Source organism: Melospiza georgiana, chromosome 1, assembly GCF_028018845.1.
Source record: "Melospiza georgiana isolate bMelGeo1 chromosome 1, bMelGeo1.pri, whole genome shotgun sequence".
NCBI lineage: Eukaryota > Metazoa > Chordata > Aves > Passeriformes > Passerellidae > Melospiza > Melospiza georgiana.
In genome coordinates, this window is record NC_080430.1 from 14,862,237 (window position 1) to 14,879,769 (window position 17,533).

At 41.3% G+C, this 17,533-nt stretch overlaps 1 protein-coding gene across 2 annotated transcripts in view; it reads left to right on the top strand.

The window, feature by feature from the left end:
- Positions 1-17,533, top strand: part of NRP1 (neuropilin 1) — a 113,243-nt gene that overhangs the window by 55,701 nt on the left and 40,009 nt on the right. For both annotated transcript variants that reach the window (XM_058025291.1, XM_058025301.1), the window contains exons 5-6: positions 2,685-2,840; positions 5,572-5,738. In XM_058025291.1, coding sequence (XP_057881274.1) covers positions 2,685-2,840; positions 5,572-5,738 — 323 coding nt within the window. The remainder of the gene's footprint in view (positions 1-2,684; positions 2,841-5,571; positions 5,739-17,533) is intronic.

Below are 17,533 nucleotides of genomic sequence, written 5' to 3' on the forward strand. Positions count from 1 at the left end.
AAACCTTACAAAATACTGATTGAGACTAATCAAGGATTTATTCAAGCTATAGAATTAGATTCTGCCTTTTGGGAAATGCATGCAAAATAGGTTTCTTAGTTGTCCCTCCATCTCTTAGCCAGAAAGTTACTCAGTTTTACATTGTATGATATTGTGTCAGTGAAAAGAGGAGCCAAGGTCTCAGAAGTTGCTACAGCAGCCAGATGAGGTGGCTGGCTCACTGAAATGCCTTTGTTCTGCAGGTAGTGTAGAAGCATCCTTGAGTGAGGACATAATCCAAGTGACATTTGGAGCATCCCTTACTGAGGGAAGCTGTCATAGCAACAGGATGGTCCACAGTTAGAGGCTGGCCTAGTCACTTTTCAGCACCTTCTGCCCCAAAATTCCCATTTAGAACTCTACACAGTCTAATATGAAATCCCATCTCATTTCCTAAGGAATTGTCAGGAAGATGGTAAAACATAACCAGTGGCATAGTCTGCCTAAACAGACAGCAGTCTCAACCCTGAATGATTCCTCAGATGGGTTTCCTGCACAGCATTTATTTGATGTGGTGACACACGAAATATTTGATAATTTATTGTCATTCAAAAGTTTCCAATACTTGAATGAAAAAAAAAAAGAATAGAAGGGAGGAACTTTGTATTAGTATTTATGGAAGAAGGAGAATTTCTATTTCATCCGGTTGTGCTCAGATCAATATCGTATTAGCTCAGCAGGCTAAGGTTTACACATTGCACAAAAAAATTCAATACCTCTTTGTGTCATATTCTGCACATTTTTGGCACTTGCATCCACATAGCTGGCAAAGGGAATAGTACTGTGATGGCAGGGCCAATCTGTTGAGGACTCAAATGCATAATCACTAAATATGTCTTAAAAATTATAAACCAGTGAGTCATGGGGAATCTTAAAGCCTGTCTGCTTTAAACAAAGTTCTCTTCTGTTTGTCCTTTCAAAGAGGCTTCCCTACAGGAAATGGGAGGAGGGAGGCTCAGAGCACCATAACATGGTAGCCTTATCCTCCTTATATTCTTGCAGCTCAGAGCACCATCAGCAGCAATAATCTTGAAAGCCATTTTGAGAAAGAGCAGGATCAGAGCTGTTTGCACACAGAAAATGCAAAAGAAAAAAAAAAAAAAAAAAAAAACCTGCAGCACCTGGAATGTGGGGGCATTATTTTATATTTTTTAAAAGCCACTAATGGTACCAGTCTAAATAAATTTCTCTCTCTGAAAAATTAAACCATGAAGCTTCAATGATTTCTAGGATGAGGAAGAATTCAATTCATATCCTGTATAGGATGTTTCATTCTATCAATGCTGCATGGAACAACAACCTTAGTGAAAAAAGTCTGAATTGGCAGGTATTTCAAATGCCATGGGATTGCCAAGGCAACTGAAGAGTAACTGTGGCCAGAGTATGGATAGAAAAGCACATGCTGGCAACAAGAGCTATAACATCTGAGCTCCCTCTTTCTGGCAACTCTAGGGCCTTACAGAAATGTGTAGCTTACATAAGTAAGTATTAAGTTATTCCAAGCTGGAACTGTTTTACTTGTTAGAAAATGCCAGTAAAGGACTAGAAAATTATGTTAGCTGTAGATTTTCTTTGAACTGTGAATAATTAGGATATCTAAACATTTTACATTTTAAACTGAAAGTGTAATGGACTTCCTAGAGAAATGACAAGGTGTTAATTTAAGCCTGGAAAGCCAGTGGTACAAGCATTAGAATGGCGCCTCATGATTATTTTCATGATTGACTCCATGGGTGGGTTTTAGTATTATCTTCTCTTATTGTTTGTAAGCACAGATGTACCACCATTCCACAGCCTAGGGACCTATCTGTAGGGAATGCTCAAGTGCTAGAAGGCCACATATGTTGGTTGTGAATTGAGTAGCTTAATTAAGGAAAAAGATTATCTCACTGCCCAGGAAATGTTGAAAAATACCAAAATCTGGTTTATACAGTATTAACATAAAGAGAGATCATGTAACTGTGTATGTGTGTGTGTATTCTGTGACATGAAGGTATACTTAAGAAATTCTTGCTCTTTTGAGAGGATTAAGATTTCACTCTCTAATTCTTTTACAATATTCCTTAATATTGGCCATATGGGCAAAAGAGCTATGGGGTTTTGAAAGCCTAAATCAAGGGGGATGAAGAGTCATTGGTCATAGCCTCAATATGAGTCAAAAATGTTTTTCAAAGTTTGAGATTAAATTAACAGATCATCAGCTGTATAGAGCATAAAACCTGGAAGGCACTGTTTGAACTCCTCACAGCATCTTGTGTACTAGGTTGGCAAATCAGGCCATTCAGTTGCTCTTGTCATAAATTGGTGCTCCAATCACACTTTGGAAAATACTTATGGTGCTTTGTATGAGTAATTTTGCGCATCACTGCCCTCTCTGCACACTTTGAAGGACACTTTTCTAAATCCTGGGTCTGTACATTTCCAGAGGTTCATGGAGTGCTATCCGGAGCACTTTAGAAGTACGATTGCCAGGGCAGGATAAACAATTTATTGTTCATCGCTGAATTATTGATGGCATTGTTATTTTGAGCTGCTACAGAGGCTGACCATTTCCTGCTGAGGGCCTGTCTTTGGGAGGATATTGTAGTGGCACCTATTGTCAGAGCAGCCCTGGCAGTTTAGTATTGTGTCCTGTTTCTTTGCAGTTGGCCCACACATCGGGCGTTATTGTGGGCAGAACAACCCAGGACGTGTCCGCTCTTCCACGGGGATCCTTTCAATGGTGTTCTACACTGACAGTGCAATAGCAAAGGAGGGCTTCTCAGCAAACTACAGTGTGTCACAGAGCAGTGTCTCAGAAGGTCAGTATTTATCTACCCCGCAGAGCTTCTTGGAAAATGCTCTCTGTTATGTCTTCTTGCACACCAGGTGTTGTCTGAAGCTTTAAAGAAACCTTAAATAAATAAGAGGGTAGAGAATGATTGGTTCTGTTTTCCTTTTTCTCTTTTTTCTCTTTTTTCTTTTTTTTTTTTAAGAACAGCTGCCCTTTGAAAAGAAGTGCAAGGAGCAGAATTCTCCTTACAGTTTTATTCCACTGTATTGCCAGGAAGTTGGGATAATTATTGTGAAAAACTGTGCTGACCAAGGAAAGGCAGGAATGCAGAGCAATTGAACACTTGCATTAAAACAATGAAACATGAACAATGAATGCACTATCCAAAGCCTCCTTTTATTACATGGAATAAGCTTTGATGATCGATTTCTTGAATAAAAAGGACCCATTTAATATATGTGCTCTTGTTAAACCATTTCATAAGCTAGCTAAGCTTTGTTCTCTGTCTCATATTTTTTCTCAGTTGACTCCTTTTCATACTTACCCTTTGGACAGAGAATGAAATGAAGTGAGGGAAACAGGAAAATAACACGCTGTGTTACACCATGTCCTTGCAGATTTCATTACTTTCCTCAATGATAAAACAAACACTTTATATCAAAGTCCCTCTCCTTTCTGTGTCTTTACTGAGTTTTGAGCAGATTCATACCGATTTGATGTACTTGTTTAGTGGAAAAAGGGACAAAAGAAACATGAGTAAACTGAAAATTTAACTGTAACTCCCTATCTCTCCTCCACTCAGTACCTTTTTAAGAGCTTTCTTACACACACGTAGGCAGGAAGAAGGAATGGGGGACTCACAGGCTCTGTGCATGGGAAGCATTGCACCTTCAGCTGGTTTGTTTTCTCCCTATGTAGGTGCTGCTCCCATCCCTTCATAACTAGCACAAACAGCCTGTGTCCCCCATGTCCCCCTCCTGCACAGCCACCCTCCCCAGGCTGTAGATGCACCATCACTCTGAAGTCAGAATTAATGATATCTGCTATGCTGAGATGCCTTCAGCTCCTAAACACAGGACAGCAGAACAGAAGTTGGTGTGTATGAAAACCCTTTTGGATGACAAGACGAAGCATTTTACATGCTGCACACTTAGACAGAGAAACAAATTCTCTCATTTAATTTCAGCCACCCTTACTCTTTGTGTTGTCTGGTCACCTCCAGAGGACAGCCCAACCTAATTATCCCAGATGTGTGAGGTGTCCCCAGGACTTACTTGTCCCTCTCAGTAGACTGCAGGGCAAGCCAAAGTGTCTGGATCAAACTAGACACTTTTTAGGTATTTTGATAGTAGTCCTCCCCTATCATGTTTTGCATTCTCTGTAGTGCCTCATGGCTTCCCTGTAGGTTTCAGGCAGAAGTTTCTTGCCTTTGAGTCTTACCCTGCTGTAGTTCAGCTTCAGTACTTCACCGTGTACCTAATACATTGAAGTAGCACAGAACTGGAGGAGAGGGTCCTATTCCACAGGAAATGCTGCTGATATGATTGAGTTATGGGAAGCCCCAACTACCGCTCCTATAAAATAACCTGGTAACATTTCTGAATGTAAATTTCTGGATCTCTGATAAAAGATTTAAGCTTTTTTTTTTCCCACAATACTTTAATTTTCATTGAAAACACTAAACTTCATCTATTTAAAGCTCAGTTTTCCAACTCGTGGTTGTTGAAATTTTCAGCTCAGCACCCACCCCTACTAGAGAAACATCAGCTCCAGAGAAGGTGCAATAAAAAGGAGCATATATCCAACATATATCCAACTCCATTTCACAGAGTTATGTCAGCTTAATTTCTAATAAAGGAATTAATTCTATTTCATAGTGTGAAGTCCTTGAACAGAAGCATGGGCACATGGGGTTTTTTTCTCTTGCCCTTGTACTGGGGTGCCCTTGTACTGACATGAAGGTCCAGGAGCACCTGGGTGTGAGGATCTGTCAGAAGCTAGTGGCTTCTCTTGCCTTGGTACAGGTTGGAGCCTTTATTTTTAAAGACTGAGAGAAGAATTTAATCACTCTGCCCTACCAACCTTTGAACTCACCATAGTGATTAGGAAGTCAATTGATTCTAAATTAGCTAGGTAATTTTTGTGTAAACAAAAAGAGATTGAATGGAGATGATCAACTCATTTGCAATGCACCACATTACAGAAGAGCTGGTAATTTCCTTAGGTCAATAATTTTGTGGCCTGAATTCAAATTTTGTTGATCAAGTTCATTCCAATGTCCAGAATCCAAAGAGAATAGTTAAAATTTGAACAATATTTTTTAGCATTTTATATTTTTTGTACTGAAGTAAATAGTTTTAAAATCAAATTATTTCATAAAGTAGTCTAATTTGTCTTTTCTGGGTTTTTGCATAATTTTGAGGTGAACAGAGATTGTTCTGTATTATGAATCCACAGGAGTGTCTGCGCTATCCTAAGATAGACACTTCTATTGTCCTATACTGAAATGGCCACAATACTGGGCTAAAATATTTGTATAGCATCACTATTGCAGGAATTGCCATGGCAACTCAAATGGCAGTATTAAGAATGACACCATAAGCCCAACACTGCCTCACTTAAAGTTGCTAACGTATTCAAAGTCACATAACAATAAATTCTTTAGATATTCATATTCAAAGCAGGTAAAATGTTCTTATTATTCAAAGTCTAAATCCAAAAGCTGACCATAATAATGATGGTGATTTATTTTTCTCCAGATTTCCAGTGCATGGAACCACTAGGCATGGAGTCAGGAGAGATCCACTCTGATCAAATCACTGTCTCCTCCCAGTACAGCGCTATCTGGTCTTCAGAAAGGTCTCGGCTAAATTACCCTGAGAATGGATGGACCCCCGGGGAAGACTCTATCAGAGAATGGATACAGGTAAAAAGATAACATTTTAAAGATGTTATTAATAATACTCTGTGGAGTTTATTGGATGTGGAGAATGCAAAAGAAAGAAAAAAATAATAACACGGGGAAGTACTTCTACATAATTTAAGAATCGTTGCAAGGGAATAGCTCATATTCCCCATTAGACAGACTAAAAAAGACTTACTCCCAAAGGCATAGAAAAAGAAAAGGTCAGGGAGATTAATTCTTCTGCTTCCCACATGTATTGTTTTTGCAGTCTTCTGGGCACAAATAACAGAGATTTTGGTTTAGTGGAAAAGTCAATATTAGTTTAACATGCACTTAAAGTGGAATGTCCCAGTAAACTGAGCATGTGCTATGTCTCTAGCTGATTACAGTTAAGCATTAATACAATGTGGTGTTTTCATGCACTCAGATTTCACCTCAGAAGACCTATGTCCCTTCTAGAATGTGTAACTCACAGAATGAGCTCAATGGTCTCTGTCTGGTGGTTTTTCTTCCACATCCTTAAACACAACATTCATTACCAAGATGTGCTGCCCTGGCTTTGCTCTGCTAGCACAGAAAAATCCTGCAACATTTGTTACCATGAAGGAAGAGGATCCTTGAGTTCAGTCAGTCTCTTTGGACTTGTTTGTTACATTTTATCATGTCCATAGCCGAATGGTATATAACTACTGAACAGGTTCAGATTATTCATATCAATTACTATGTGCAAAAAAGCTATACTGGCAGGGAAGTTTTAATATCATTATATGGAAAAACATTGATTTTCCTCAATTTTAAGTTGACTTACACTACTTACCTGAAACCCAGAATCTATTTCTGCTGGCAAAAGCTAAGAGAAATGCTTAAGCATATTATATTACTAATACTGAAAACTTGTTCATAGATTTGAGACATTCCTCCTACTTCTGTTATTTTCTATAGGAAATTACTAACTGACATATGAAAACAATGCCTTATTAGCCTTTCATACAAGTGTTCACACTGACGTTTCCTGTGAGGTTTGATGTCTGCAAGAAAGCTCAAAACCATGTTGAGTAGTAGTTAGTAAAGGGAAGAAAGAGGGGGAAATCTTTCATTTCTGATCCCTGGCACACCACGGGACTCTCAGGTGTCCTGCTTGGGGGCCCCTGTGCATCCTGAGCTCTTGGCAGCCGAGTACAATGGACCTAATCAGACTTCAGAGAGGCAAAAAGAAATAAAATCTGTTGATCTTTTCTCATTATTTAGGAATAAACACTAAAATCTCCTCAACCTTATCTAAGTGCAAGGCTTGTTATTAATCATTGCCACTTGCAATCCATGGAATGCACATGGAAAAAGGGTGGAATGCATCAGAATCAAATTCCATATGTTTCATCTGGTCGCAGGGCTGCCACTTTTCCTTTGTTTCCTTCTTTTCTGCTGTCACTTGCACATTTATGACCAGATAATCAAAACAAGAGAGTTAGTCAAATCTCATTCATGTGTTCTGTGCGCTTATTAACTTTATTAAGTTATGATAACTGCGTACCTCTATATTGCCTATATATATATATCTTAATCCTTTCACTTAGAACTAGATCTTTCTGAGAAAAAGTTTCAAAGGACTTCTTTTGACCATAAACTTCATTAATAACAGACACATAACAGAATTCAAACTAATGCAGGTTTTATGCTTAAAACAGCTCAGGGTACCTCAAGCCTCCTGCACGTGAATTTCTCAGCCACCTTTTCCTCCTGCCATAAACCAGGGTGCTCAGGGGCTGAAAAAAACACTGAGCATAATTTTTAGCAGCTTTTTGCTGCCTTCAGCTACCACATCTGCCCAGAAGCTGGTGGTTATTTACATGCTGTGCTGCTCATGCCACAGCTCTCACCTTCTTCACCCAGCTCCTGGTCTGGAAAGAGCAGCAGGAACCATTTCCCTGAGCAGTGCCTTGGATTAGTTCACTGCCTGGGGCCCAAGTGGAGGGACCGGCATCCCCAAGGCAGATTTCATCACAGAGCAATTAGGCTGTTGCTGTGTCCTGTTGGCTGAATGAGCCTGCAATTCTTGCCTGAAGATTCACTGTGTTGAGTAGAGATGCTTTATACATGCTGCAGAACACAACCTGTGCAGCAGAAGGAACTGAGCTAGTTCAGACATTCAGTATATCTTCCCCTTCCACAAGGTGCAACAACTTTGGCTCTGATAATTCTTATTTGGCTCTCATTATGCTTATTTTATTGTGGTTTAGTTCTACATGACATTGATAATTCAAACTTTCAACTGTGTTCTAAATGCTTTCCTGTTAATTGACCATCTTGTGATGAGTGCTAAGGGCTTTGGACCCCCAGAAGCCTCAATAAGGGGGTCCTTGTGCATATGAACCTCCATCTTCTACAAAGTCTTGATGCCACTGGCAGTAAGTGCGTGTTGTGAATTTGTGTCTGGATAAAATATTGAAGTCCCATGTTTCCTCTGTACAAATATCCCTGGGAACAGATGTTCATCTCCATAAGAGCTTACAGACAAACAACCAAGGACATGTAACTGATAAAGTACTCTGAAATTATCCGTAGAAAAAAAAATGTAATATTTTATAAGAAGCAGGAAGGCACTTGTATGTGAAGGACTGAGGTCACTTTGTTCTGCTTTGTTGTGCATGCTATTGTAAACTAGTCATTTATGTGAAGTATTTGCTTTTGTGCAGTGCAGCATAAATGGATTTTTGCTGCACAGTGCAGAACTCTAGAAGATATTCAACAGCAAAAACCAAAGCTGAAGGATACAGCAATGCTGAACTTAGAACTTTCAAAGTGAAAATTTCTGCCTATATGCCCTTGTCTGAGAGACAAGTTCTGTGTGTATCAGTTAACCATTAATTTTTTCATAATTGCAGGTTTCCATACCTACACAAACACTGCAGCTGGTTAAATAGAGATATCTGTCTTTGAGCTGCTAATGTGCATATGCAACTAGGGCATCTATATGAGCTATGTACAGCCACACATGGGCAGAACAGCTTGAAAATTCAGCTCCAAATATTAATTTCCTCAGTGTGTAGGAGTTTCTTTGTATAGGGGAAATATTATAGTTCTCCTTTCCCTTACTTTTGCCTCTCCCTTCAAGGTTAATGTTTTTGTTAAGACAAAAGAAACAGAAAACCTCTTTGAGTATCAACCAAAGGAGATTGGCATCTCTAGAGGACATCTAGAGGGCATGAGATATTATTGTCTCCTATGAGCTGTTGAAGTCTTTTGGAGCATTTTGATGAAAATAATTAGGAAAATAGTGTTGGCTCGTTATTAGTAATGGATTTGCATGAGTTCCATCTGTGGACCTGAATCCTATTCATTTGTGGAAAAGCTAGATTGCTCCTTTGTGGCTGACAGGTATGAACTCCTGAGTCCATCTGAGTTCCACCTGCTTACAGGGCTCTGTTAAGTGAAAGTTGCCTTTCCCTTCCTTAGTTATTGAAAATCAGTTTCAAAGCTTAGATTCAAAATAACCATAGTACAGTCATGCTGCAAGTCTGCCCAGCACTTTCTCCATTTTATTTTTACCCTCAGACACACTTTGAAAATTGCTCAACTAACACGAGCTTTGGAGTGATTCCTTAATCAGAAACAGAGTCACTCTAGATTGAATTTCTTCTTTAAAAACACATTAATAAGTCTGTGAATTTTCCAATATGAGTGGAATAAAGATATGCATGAGGGAACAAGGGCTGCCAAAAATATGTGTGAAGGTAGTTTATTGTTATATGGGATATTATTAGCATCCCAACCTTAAGCTCAGCCTACTTGTTTATTGCACTTATGTTTCACACACTTGACTGCCCTTCATTTTGAAATGGCATAATTTAAAATAAAAAATAAAACCAGACCTTTAATTTAATCAAGAGCAGGGAACTGCCATTGCAATGTAAGTCATTGTCCCTCATTAACGTATCCTTTCACAGGAAAAATAGTATAGTGTTTCTATTTCTGTAATCTGAACAACAAACATGTTAATAGGTATCAATTACCAGCCAGTTTCAGTACTTAGAACCAGTAAGAAGGCCCATGCAAGGGTTTCACATCTGGTTTTAGTGAAATTGTTCCTGTCTGTGGTATTTAAAATTTAAAGAACTCCTGTTATTGTGCAATTGGGAATCCTAGGGGAGTACAATGTTAATGAAATCCATAATGCACAAGGATTTTATGATTGCATTTTCAAGGCATTCCTTCAAAAGGGACAAGTGATGCCTGCCATGGCAGCAGTAACTGTGTTTTTACAGAGTAGATTTAATGTTCACGTTTAAGAAAGCAGTTATATTTACACTTATCTGAAAAATAACATGCAAAATCTTTATACTTAGGGGTCTTTTTGCATCTTATTTTTCCTTTGAGGAGGAGCCACGGGCCATTGTGCCTGGCAGGACCTTGTGGCTCGGGGATGCCCCATGGGCTGTGGCCAGCAGCCCCAGGGCAGGAGCAGGGGGAGCTCCCACAGGGACACTTGAGACCCACGTGTGTGGCTTTGAGGGGAGACTGATTGCCTATTACCAGGGTCACTGGGAACCCGGGCTGCCATCAATCCTCATCACGGGCTGGGTTTTCAAACCCACAAGGAGCAACACCTTCTGGGTGCTTTTACTGCAGGGTCTGTATGTTTTCTATCAAAACGTTTCTTCTAATGCATATAACACAGATCTTTGTGCTCCCACCAAGCTGGATGGCAGTTTCTGGGTGGCACCATTTTTCTCTCATCCTGTAACAGTGAGTGAGACCTCCAGCTTGCCCAGAGACCAAAATGTGTTTGTTAATAACACGAGATGTTCAGTTCACTTTATGTCTGGGGTAGGAGAAAACCATAAATGCAGCTTTAAGAATCCTGGTATCAGATCAAAACTTTCAGCCATAAACCAAAAAGCATTAGTATGGTAAAAACACTCTCTGCCAGTTCAGATTTGTTCGAAACCATTAACAGGGGGTTAACATAAGTAGACAGTGTGCTCTGGATTGAGCATTATCTGTCATTCTGCAGCTGTCATAGGGCTTTACACTAAGATGAACTCCTTATTGTGTGTTCTGGCTAATATGACACAAATCCAGCCAAACCAGCCCAAACTTATACTGCTGGGTTTTTCAGCAGGACACAGACCTGATACCACGTGTGAACCTCCAGACTCAGGGGGTGGCACAGGGAGCACCAGGCTCCCTCTGGCCTCTGCCTGCCAGTCCCTATCTCAGTGCCCACCCAGCCCTTTGGCACCTACAACCCCTGCAGTAATTTGAGACCTCTAGACCAGTCAGCCCGAGCAGTGTCAGCTGATCTGGTGCAAAATTCTCCCTCTGCATCTTTCAGCATTCTGGAGTCTGGAGAAAGGCCAGAGAGGTAACAATAGGTCTCCTCAAAAACAGCCTGGGAGATCCCCCTTTCCTTCACTGATTGAAATATCAGTTGTTTATTTAACACTAACTCTGCTGTGCAAGGAAAATATACTCCCATTGATTTAAAGCATTTCTCTGTATACACTACTTCACCAGAATTGAGAGGGAGCTCTGAAATGGAATTTGCCTTCCACATTTGTCTTCATTCCTTCAGTTTTTAACCTACATTCTTCATTATTTGGACCTTTGTAAGTGTAACCCAGGAGCATACATCACTGATGTGAACTGGTATATAGATTAATACTGATTTATTTCCATATCACTTCTGAAAATAATTGCAGTTCATCATTTGGTGTCTTGACCTTTCATCTGTGTCATAGCTGATTTCCTTATCAGGTATTCACTTAAAAACATAGTCAGTATTTATATTTGCTGCTGCACAGCACATTCATTTCATTAACAGGTTTATTCTTACATCAGGCAGATGTTTAGGCTGACTTTTCCCAGCAAGCTTATTGAAGTACTTCACATAAAAAGCCATGGATGTGCTAGTCAACAGTGCTTGTTATTTTTATTATTATTTCTGTTTCTTTTGGAGTTTGGTGCAGAAGTGAAGTGCAGCATATTACTGTATAGAATAGCATGAAAACTGGGAAATCTCAGCCTCCCAGTTTTCCTGGCCTTTGAAGAACAACCTAAGAGCTGGAGTTCAAGGCTTTGTGGTGGGGCTTGCCCATCATTAGGGAGCACACTGACATTAAAGCACAAAAACTGTCAGTCCTTTGTCTTCTCTGCCACTTTAGATTATAAGTCATGAATTTAGTTCATGTCATTTTACAGTTCCTAACTGCACTCCAGAAATCACAAAAAGCAGAGTTAGCTTTGTGTAGAAAAGTGTTACAGTTATCTTAGCGGTCTTAACATGCTTTGCACATGGGCAAAGAATGACAAAAGAATATTCCTTTCTGGAAATCACAGGCAGTACAGACTGTGACACAGCACAGAACCAGGGTTAATTGACCCAGCAGGATACATTCATACCTTTATTTACTGTGACATGGGAATAAATGGTAGAGTTTCACAAAAGCAAGTACTGAAATTAAACTAGAGGGAGAGGGAGAAATAAAAGAGCCCTACAAAGTATGAAGGTTTTTTGATTATTCAAAGTGCTTTAAGAGCTATTTTAGTACCAGAAAGTTCCCAGCCATAGATTTATCACTCTGGGGAGGCTGGAGAGATGCTCAGAGAACTGTGCAAAACCATTGGCAGCCTTATTGCTCTGGTAGTGCAGGTGCAAAATGCAGTTTAGAAGAAAATCCTCTCTACCTCCCTCTGAAATGTTTCAACATCAGGCCTAATACAGAGGGGAGTCCTGTGTGGCTTCAAGCAATCCTGAGTGCAGCATATGGAGGAGCAGCAGAAGCAGAGCCCCTCTGAGCCCCCACCGCCGCCTATTCATTATAATAGTTTCATTTTTTTCAGGGGATCCACTGTGCAGAGATCTGAGTAGTTTGTATGTGGCTCTGTAATTACCTATGCATCCACTTCCCAGTCCAGCCCTACATCCCCTCAATGGCTGTGAGACAGATGGCCCTTTAGAGCTGAGATAGCGAATTCAAAATGTGTCCACCAAAAGCACTGATTCAGCAACTACTGAAATAATTTTGTACATTTATCCCACTTTCACTAGTTGGTTCCAGGAGGGAAAGAAATTAAAATATTTAAATCTAAACTAAAACTAGTTTTAAACTAACCACCACTGGCTTGTTTAATTTCTTTTTTTTTTTTTCATCACATCTTGTTCTTTATTTCACGTAAATTAAATCCACTTACTCTGTACAAAGTGGTTCTTCTCTCTCTCTTTTGTTTTTGTTTTTATTTTTCCCATTCACCAGGTTCAGATGTTTGGCTTGACTCAAAATATTTGTTCTGTTTTTCTGGGTTTTAAGTTGCCATCACGCCAAGAAATCAGTTGTTTGTGCCATTCTGCTGGGTAGGGGAGCTCTCTGCTCTCTCCCAGATGGTTTGCAGACCCTGTGGGGGCTGAGGCAGCTTTGCCTACCCAGTACCAAACAACACATCTTAAACAACACCAACAGCCAGGACCTTGTGCAGATGTGAAGGAAGGCATCTCAGAGGGAGTTTTTTCAGAGTCTGGCAGAAATAAATTAATCTACGAGACTAGGCAGGTGTCAGACTAGGGTGAGGTAAAGCTCAGGGCTGGAAGTTAAGTGACTAAGGGCAGTGGCTGGAAACAGAGCCTTGGCTAGGAGCACACAGCTGAGGTGTGTTCTAATAAGCAGAGTTATTACTGAGCTAAAGGTCTCTGCTCTCGTGGGGCCGAGCCTGGGCTGGAGATGAGAGGTGATGCTGAGTGCTTTGCAGAGAAGATTATGCATTTTTATTCACTCTTTCCACACCTGCACAGTAGTATGAAGCTGTAGAGTTGATGAGTCCTGTGGGCCCTTCCCCATCCCAGCATCCAGGCTCCAGATTTTCTGTGGCTGAGCTATTATTTACCTCTCCTGCCCTTGTGTCATCCTGCTTTTCTGTCCCAGTTCAATTCTGTTCTGCCCATTAGGTGACATTTTCACAGCGGTAGCAAAATAGGTAGAGTGAAAGGATAAATGAGATTTCTTCCAAGTGGTAAATACCTGCCCTTCAGAAAGCAATTTGTCTTCTTGCCCCCGCAGAAAAAAAGAAAAAAAAGTATTTTTCAAAAAGGAAACAATTTCATTTTGTCTTTGTCTCTAATGTTTTCATTTAAGGTTTCAAAAAAAAAATCTTTTAAAAGGCATCAGGATAACCTCCAAAGCTAACTGGCAAACAAAAGCTGCTAGCAGAGAAAATACAGTTTACCAAACATTGAGCTGAGATCCAGTTCCTCTGTTTTCAGGCACAACTGGCTTCTCACCAGGGAAGAACTGTTTACACATAACTTCACCAACCAGCTGTACCTGTGGAGTCTGGTCTTTCTCTTCATTGCAGTGTGTTGAACACTTCAGGCTAAACTCATTTCTGGTGTTGATCCTCTTAAAGATGATGAAAGGATCAATCTGTCCCATCACATATCAGACCAGGATATATTTTAACTGGTTGTATTTAGGTTACAGATTATTGCACTAAAGACTAAAGTGTCTTTCAGCTGTAACAGGAGCAGGTTCTTCTCCAATGCAAATGCTGTTAACTTTAGGTGATGGACTGAAGGGTTAACATAGCACAGAATAATTTTTAAATGTTCTTACCAGGCCTTAAATATTAGCTGTCCATAGGAGGGTTCCCCCCTTTCATGATATGCTTAACTAAGAAAATACATCCTGTGTTTATTTTTAAAAGCTGCAGCACTTTAAAATCAATAGGTTTTCTCTTTACATAACTGCAGATAGAGTAACTTTCAGATAGGTAGAGTGGGGATACAAAAACCAGGCACCATTATCTGGCCAAAGAAACCCTGTAAATAAAATCTTCCTGGCTAAATTTTGGGCATGCTTTGCTGAGGGAAGGACAGCCAGTCTCCCAGGACTGCTTTAGCACTTGGGGGAAGTTGTCTTGGTAGTCAGTGACCTGTGCATCCCCTCTGCTGTCCCACTTCCTCCTCTGGCACAGGACAAGAGCTCCACTCTCAGCAGTGAGATTTCCAAGTCACAGCCTCAGAAGTATTTAATATACATGTGTTCATTTCCTCAGAGCTGTGAGGAACATACCAGAAAAAGTGAAATAATCTTTGCATGTGCAGTCTGTCTCTCATTTTTCACCAAACATTTACAGCACACTCACCTCACTGTCTAACTGTAGCTACCTGACATTTTTCTAGAAGGTAGCAGAAACTCATATTGTAAAAAAGCAGTGACTTGCTTGGTGACCCAGCAGTAAATTAAAATCATCATATACAATGTGTATGAAATAGAAAATCGAATTTTGATGCAACAAAACTGACAGTTCCATTTAACAGAGAATAAATGAATGCAGACTCCTGTGGATGAATGACTGATTTAAAGAGGCTGTGCTGATTTTCCAAGATGAGAAAGCTGATCAAAAGAAAAGACATGTATTTCCATGTGACACAGGTTGTACACCTATTCCAGTGAAATTAGACTTAAAAAGTATTATATCACAGACACTGGCACTTTTTCCTCATTTTGCTGTGATTTTTTATAGAAAACCCAAAGCCTGAACTCTCAAAAATATCTGAGTATAGTAAATTCCAGTTATTTCAGTGGAACTGACAGTGAACACAGTGATTGCAGAGTCAGATCTATCTATGCCATCAAGATGTGCTGTCTGAGACAGGAGAGATTTAATTTTGCACAGCATATCATCCCTTGCATAGCAGCTTCCTGCCATTAGCATAGGCATGCTGTGAAACAGGAAGAAGAAATTATTACTGTGTGTTTACACATGTAGTATTGTACTTATACTCAAAATAACACAATTATAAACCAAGCCCTTCTGCCTGTACCCCCTGATTTTGACAGGACAGCAGCTGGCACAAAAAACCAAAAGAACTGAATAGGCAAAATTCAATTTTTTCTGCCCAAAGTCTGGTTATTCGCATGTGAAGAAGGCTGAATGAGAAGCTTTGGATTACTTGTTTCCCATTTGTGCATTAGTTGCTTAGTACACTTAGGGGAAAGAAAGTCCTACAATTATGTCCTTCTCTCAGAAAAGAGTGGTTCTGCAAGTATTGCTATAGAGTTTCCCTTTTCTATAGTTTCTAACACAAACCAGGGAAGGTCACATTCAAACTGCACTAAATAGTTGTCTTCATTCCAGATCAGAGGATTAAGCTCAGGTTTAAAATTAAATGTAAATTACAAATAAGTATTCAGAAAACGTTAATTAAAAGTATTACGTTCCTGACTCATTTATTGCTCAGCAAGGGTTCCTAAGTATCTTAGCTGGAGAAAGGGGCCATTCACATTCCTCCTTTTTTTTGACCAAGTCATTGTACATGTCTTAGGTTATCCATTTGCAAGTTAATGTAGTGCTGAAGCAAAGGTTTTCATTTTAAAGAAGTAATATTTCACAGCAAGATATGTTCCTGCAAGATGTAAAACAATCTTTTTCTAAAGCACTGGGAGTTAATCAGCCTTTCTCTCCATTGCTACAGAGAGGATTTGAATGGCACAAGATGCTGATTGCTTAGATCCCAGAGTCTATAGAAAACCCAATACGATTACATTTTCCTCCCTTTGTTATCAGAGTTTATTGTATCTCAGCGTTCAGGTTTTAAATAGTGTTCCAGAAAGAAAAATAAATTAGGAAAAAGGTATTTTCTGAGTCTTCTGAATAACGACGGCGCTGCATCAAAGCCCCACATCAAGGCGTGAGATGGAGCTTGCAAATGAGTGCCAGGGGGATCGTTCCGTGTCCCTGCGAGTGCCCGCCCTGGGCGCGTCTGTCCCTCGCAGGGAGCGCGTCTGTCCCCGGAGCGGCTCCTGCCCGGCTGTGACCGGCTCTGCGAGCGCCCAGTGCTGTCACACCGGGCTGCCACACCGGGCTGTCACACCGGGCTGCCACACCGGGCTGCCACACCGGGCTGTCACACCGGGCTGTCACACAGGGCTGCCACACCGGGCTGTCACACCGGGCTGTCACACCGGGCTGTCACACCGGGCTGTCACACCGGGCTGCCACACCGGGCTGCCACACAGGGCTGCCACACAGGGCTGTCACACCGGGCTGTCACACCGGGTTGTCACACCGGGCTCTGCCCGCACTGCGAGTGCCCCAGCCCCGCTGTCACATCCCACTGTCACACCGCGCCCTATGCCCCAGCCCCTCTGTCACACCCCGCTGTCACACCGGGCTCTGCCAGTGCCCCAGCCCCGCTGTCACGCCCCGCTGTCACTGCCCGCTGTCACACCCCACTGTCACACCGGGCTCTGTGTCCCTGCACCGCTGTCACACCGGGCTCTGCCCGCGCCCCAGCCCCACTTGTCACACCGGGCTCCTGTGCCCCAGCCCCGCTGTCACTGTCACTGTCACACCCCACTGTCACACCGGGCTCCTGTGCCCCAGCCCCGTTGTCACACCCAGCTGTCACACCCCACTGTCACACCCCACTGTCACACCGGGCTCTGTGCCCCAGCCCCGCTGTCACACCCCACTGTCACACCGGGCTCTGTGCCCCAGCCCCGCTGTCACACCGCGCTCCTGCCGCCGGCAGCGCCGCTCCCGGCCCCCTCGCAGCATTTCTCTTTTCCCATTTGATCTTTACGGTTCCCATACTGGAGCGATTTGGCTTGCTGAATTCTGGAAATGGCTCCAGTTAAAATGCGAGTGTATTAACCTGCTGTACTGAGTCTCTTTTGTTTCTCTTTACCAGAGTGCTGCTTGCCAATTTTTATGACTACAGCAGATTTTACTATTCAAACAGAACCAGATGGAACACCAGTTCAAAGAACATGTCAGAATTAAATATTTCTTTTTTAATTAGTTGCTTCTGATTTATGCAA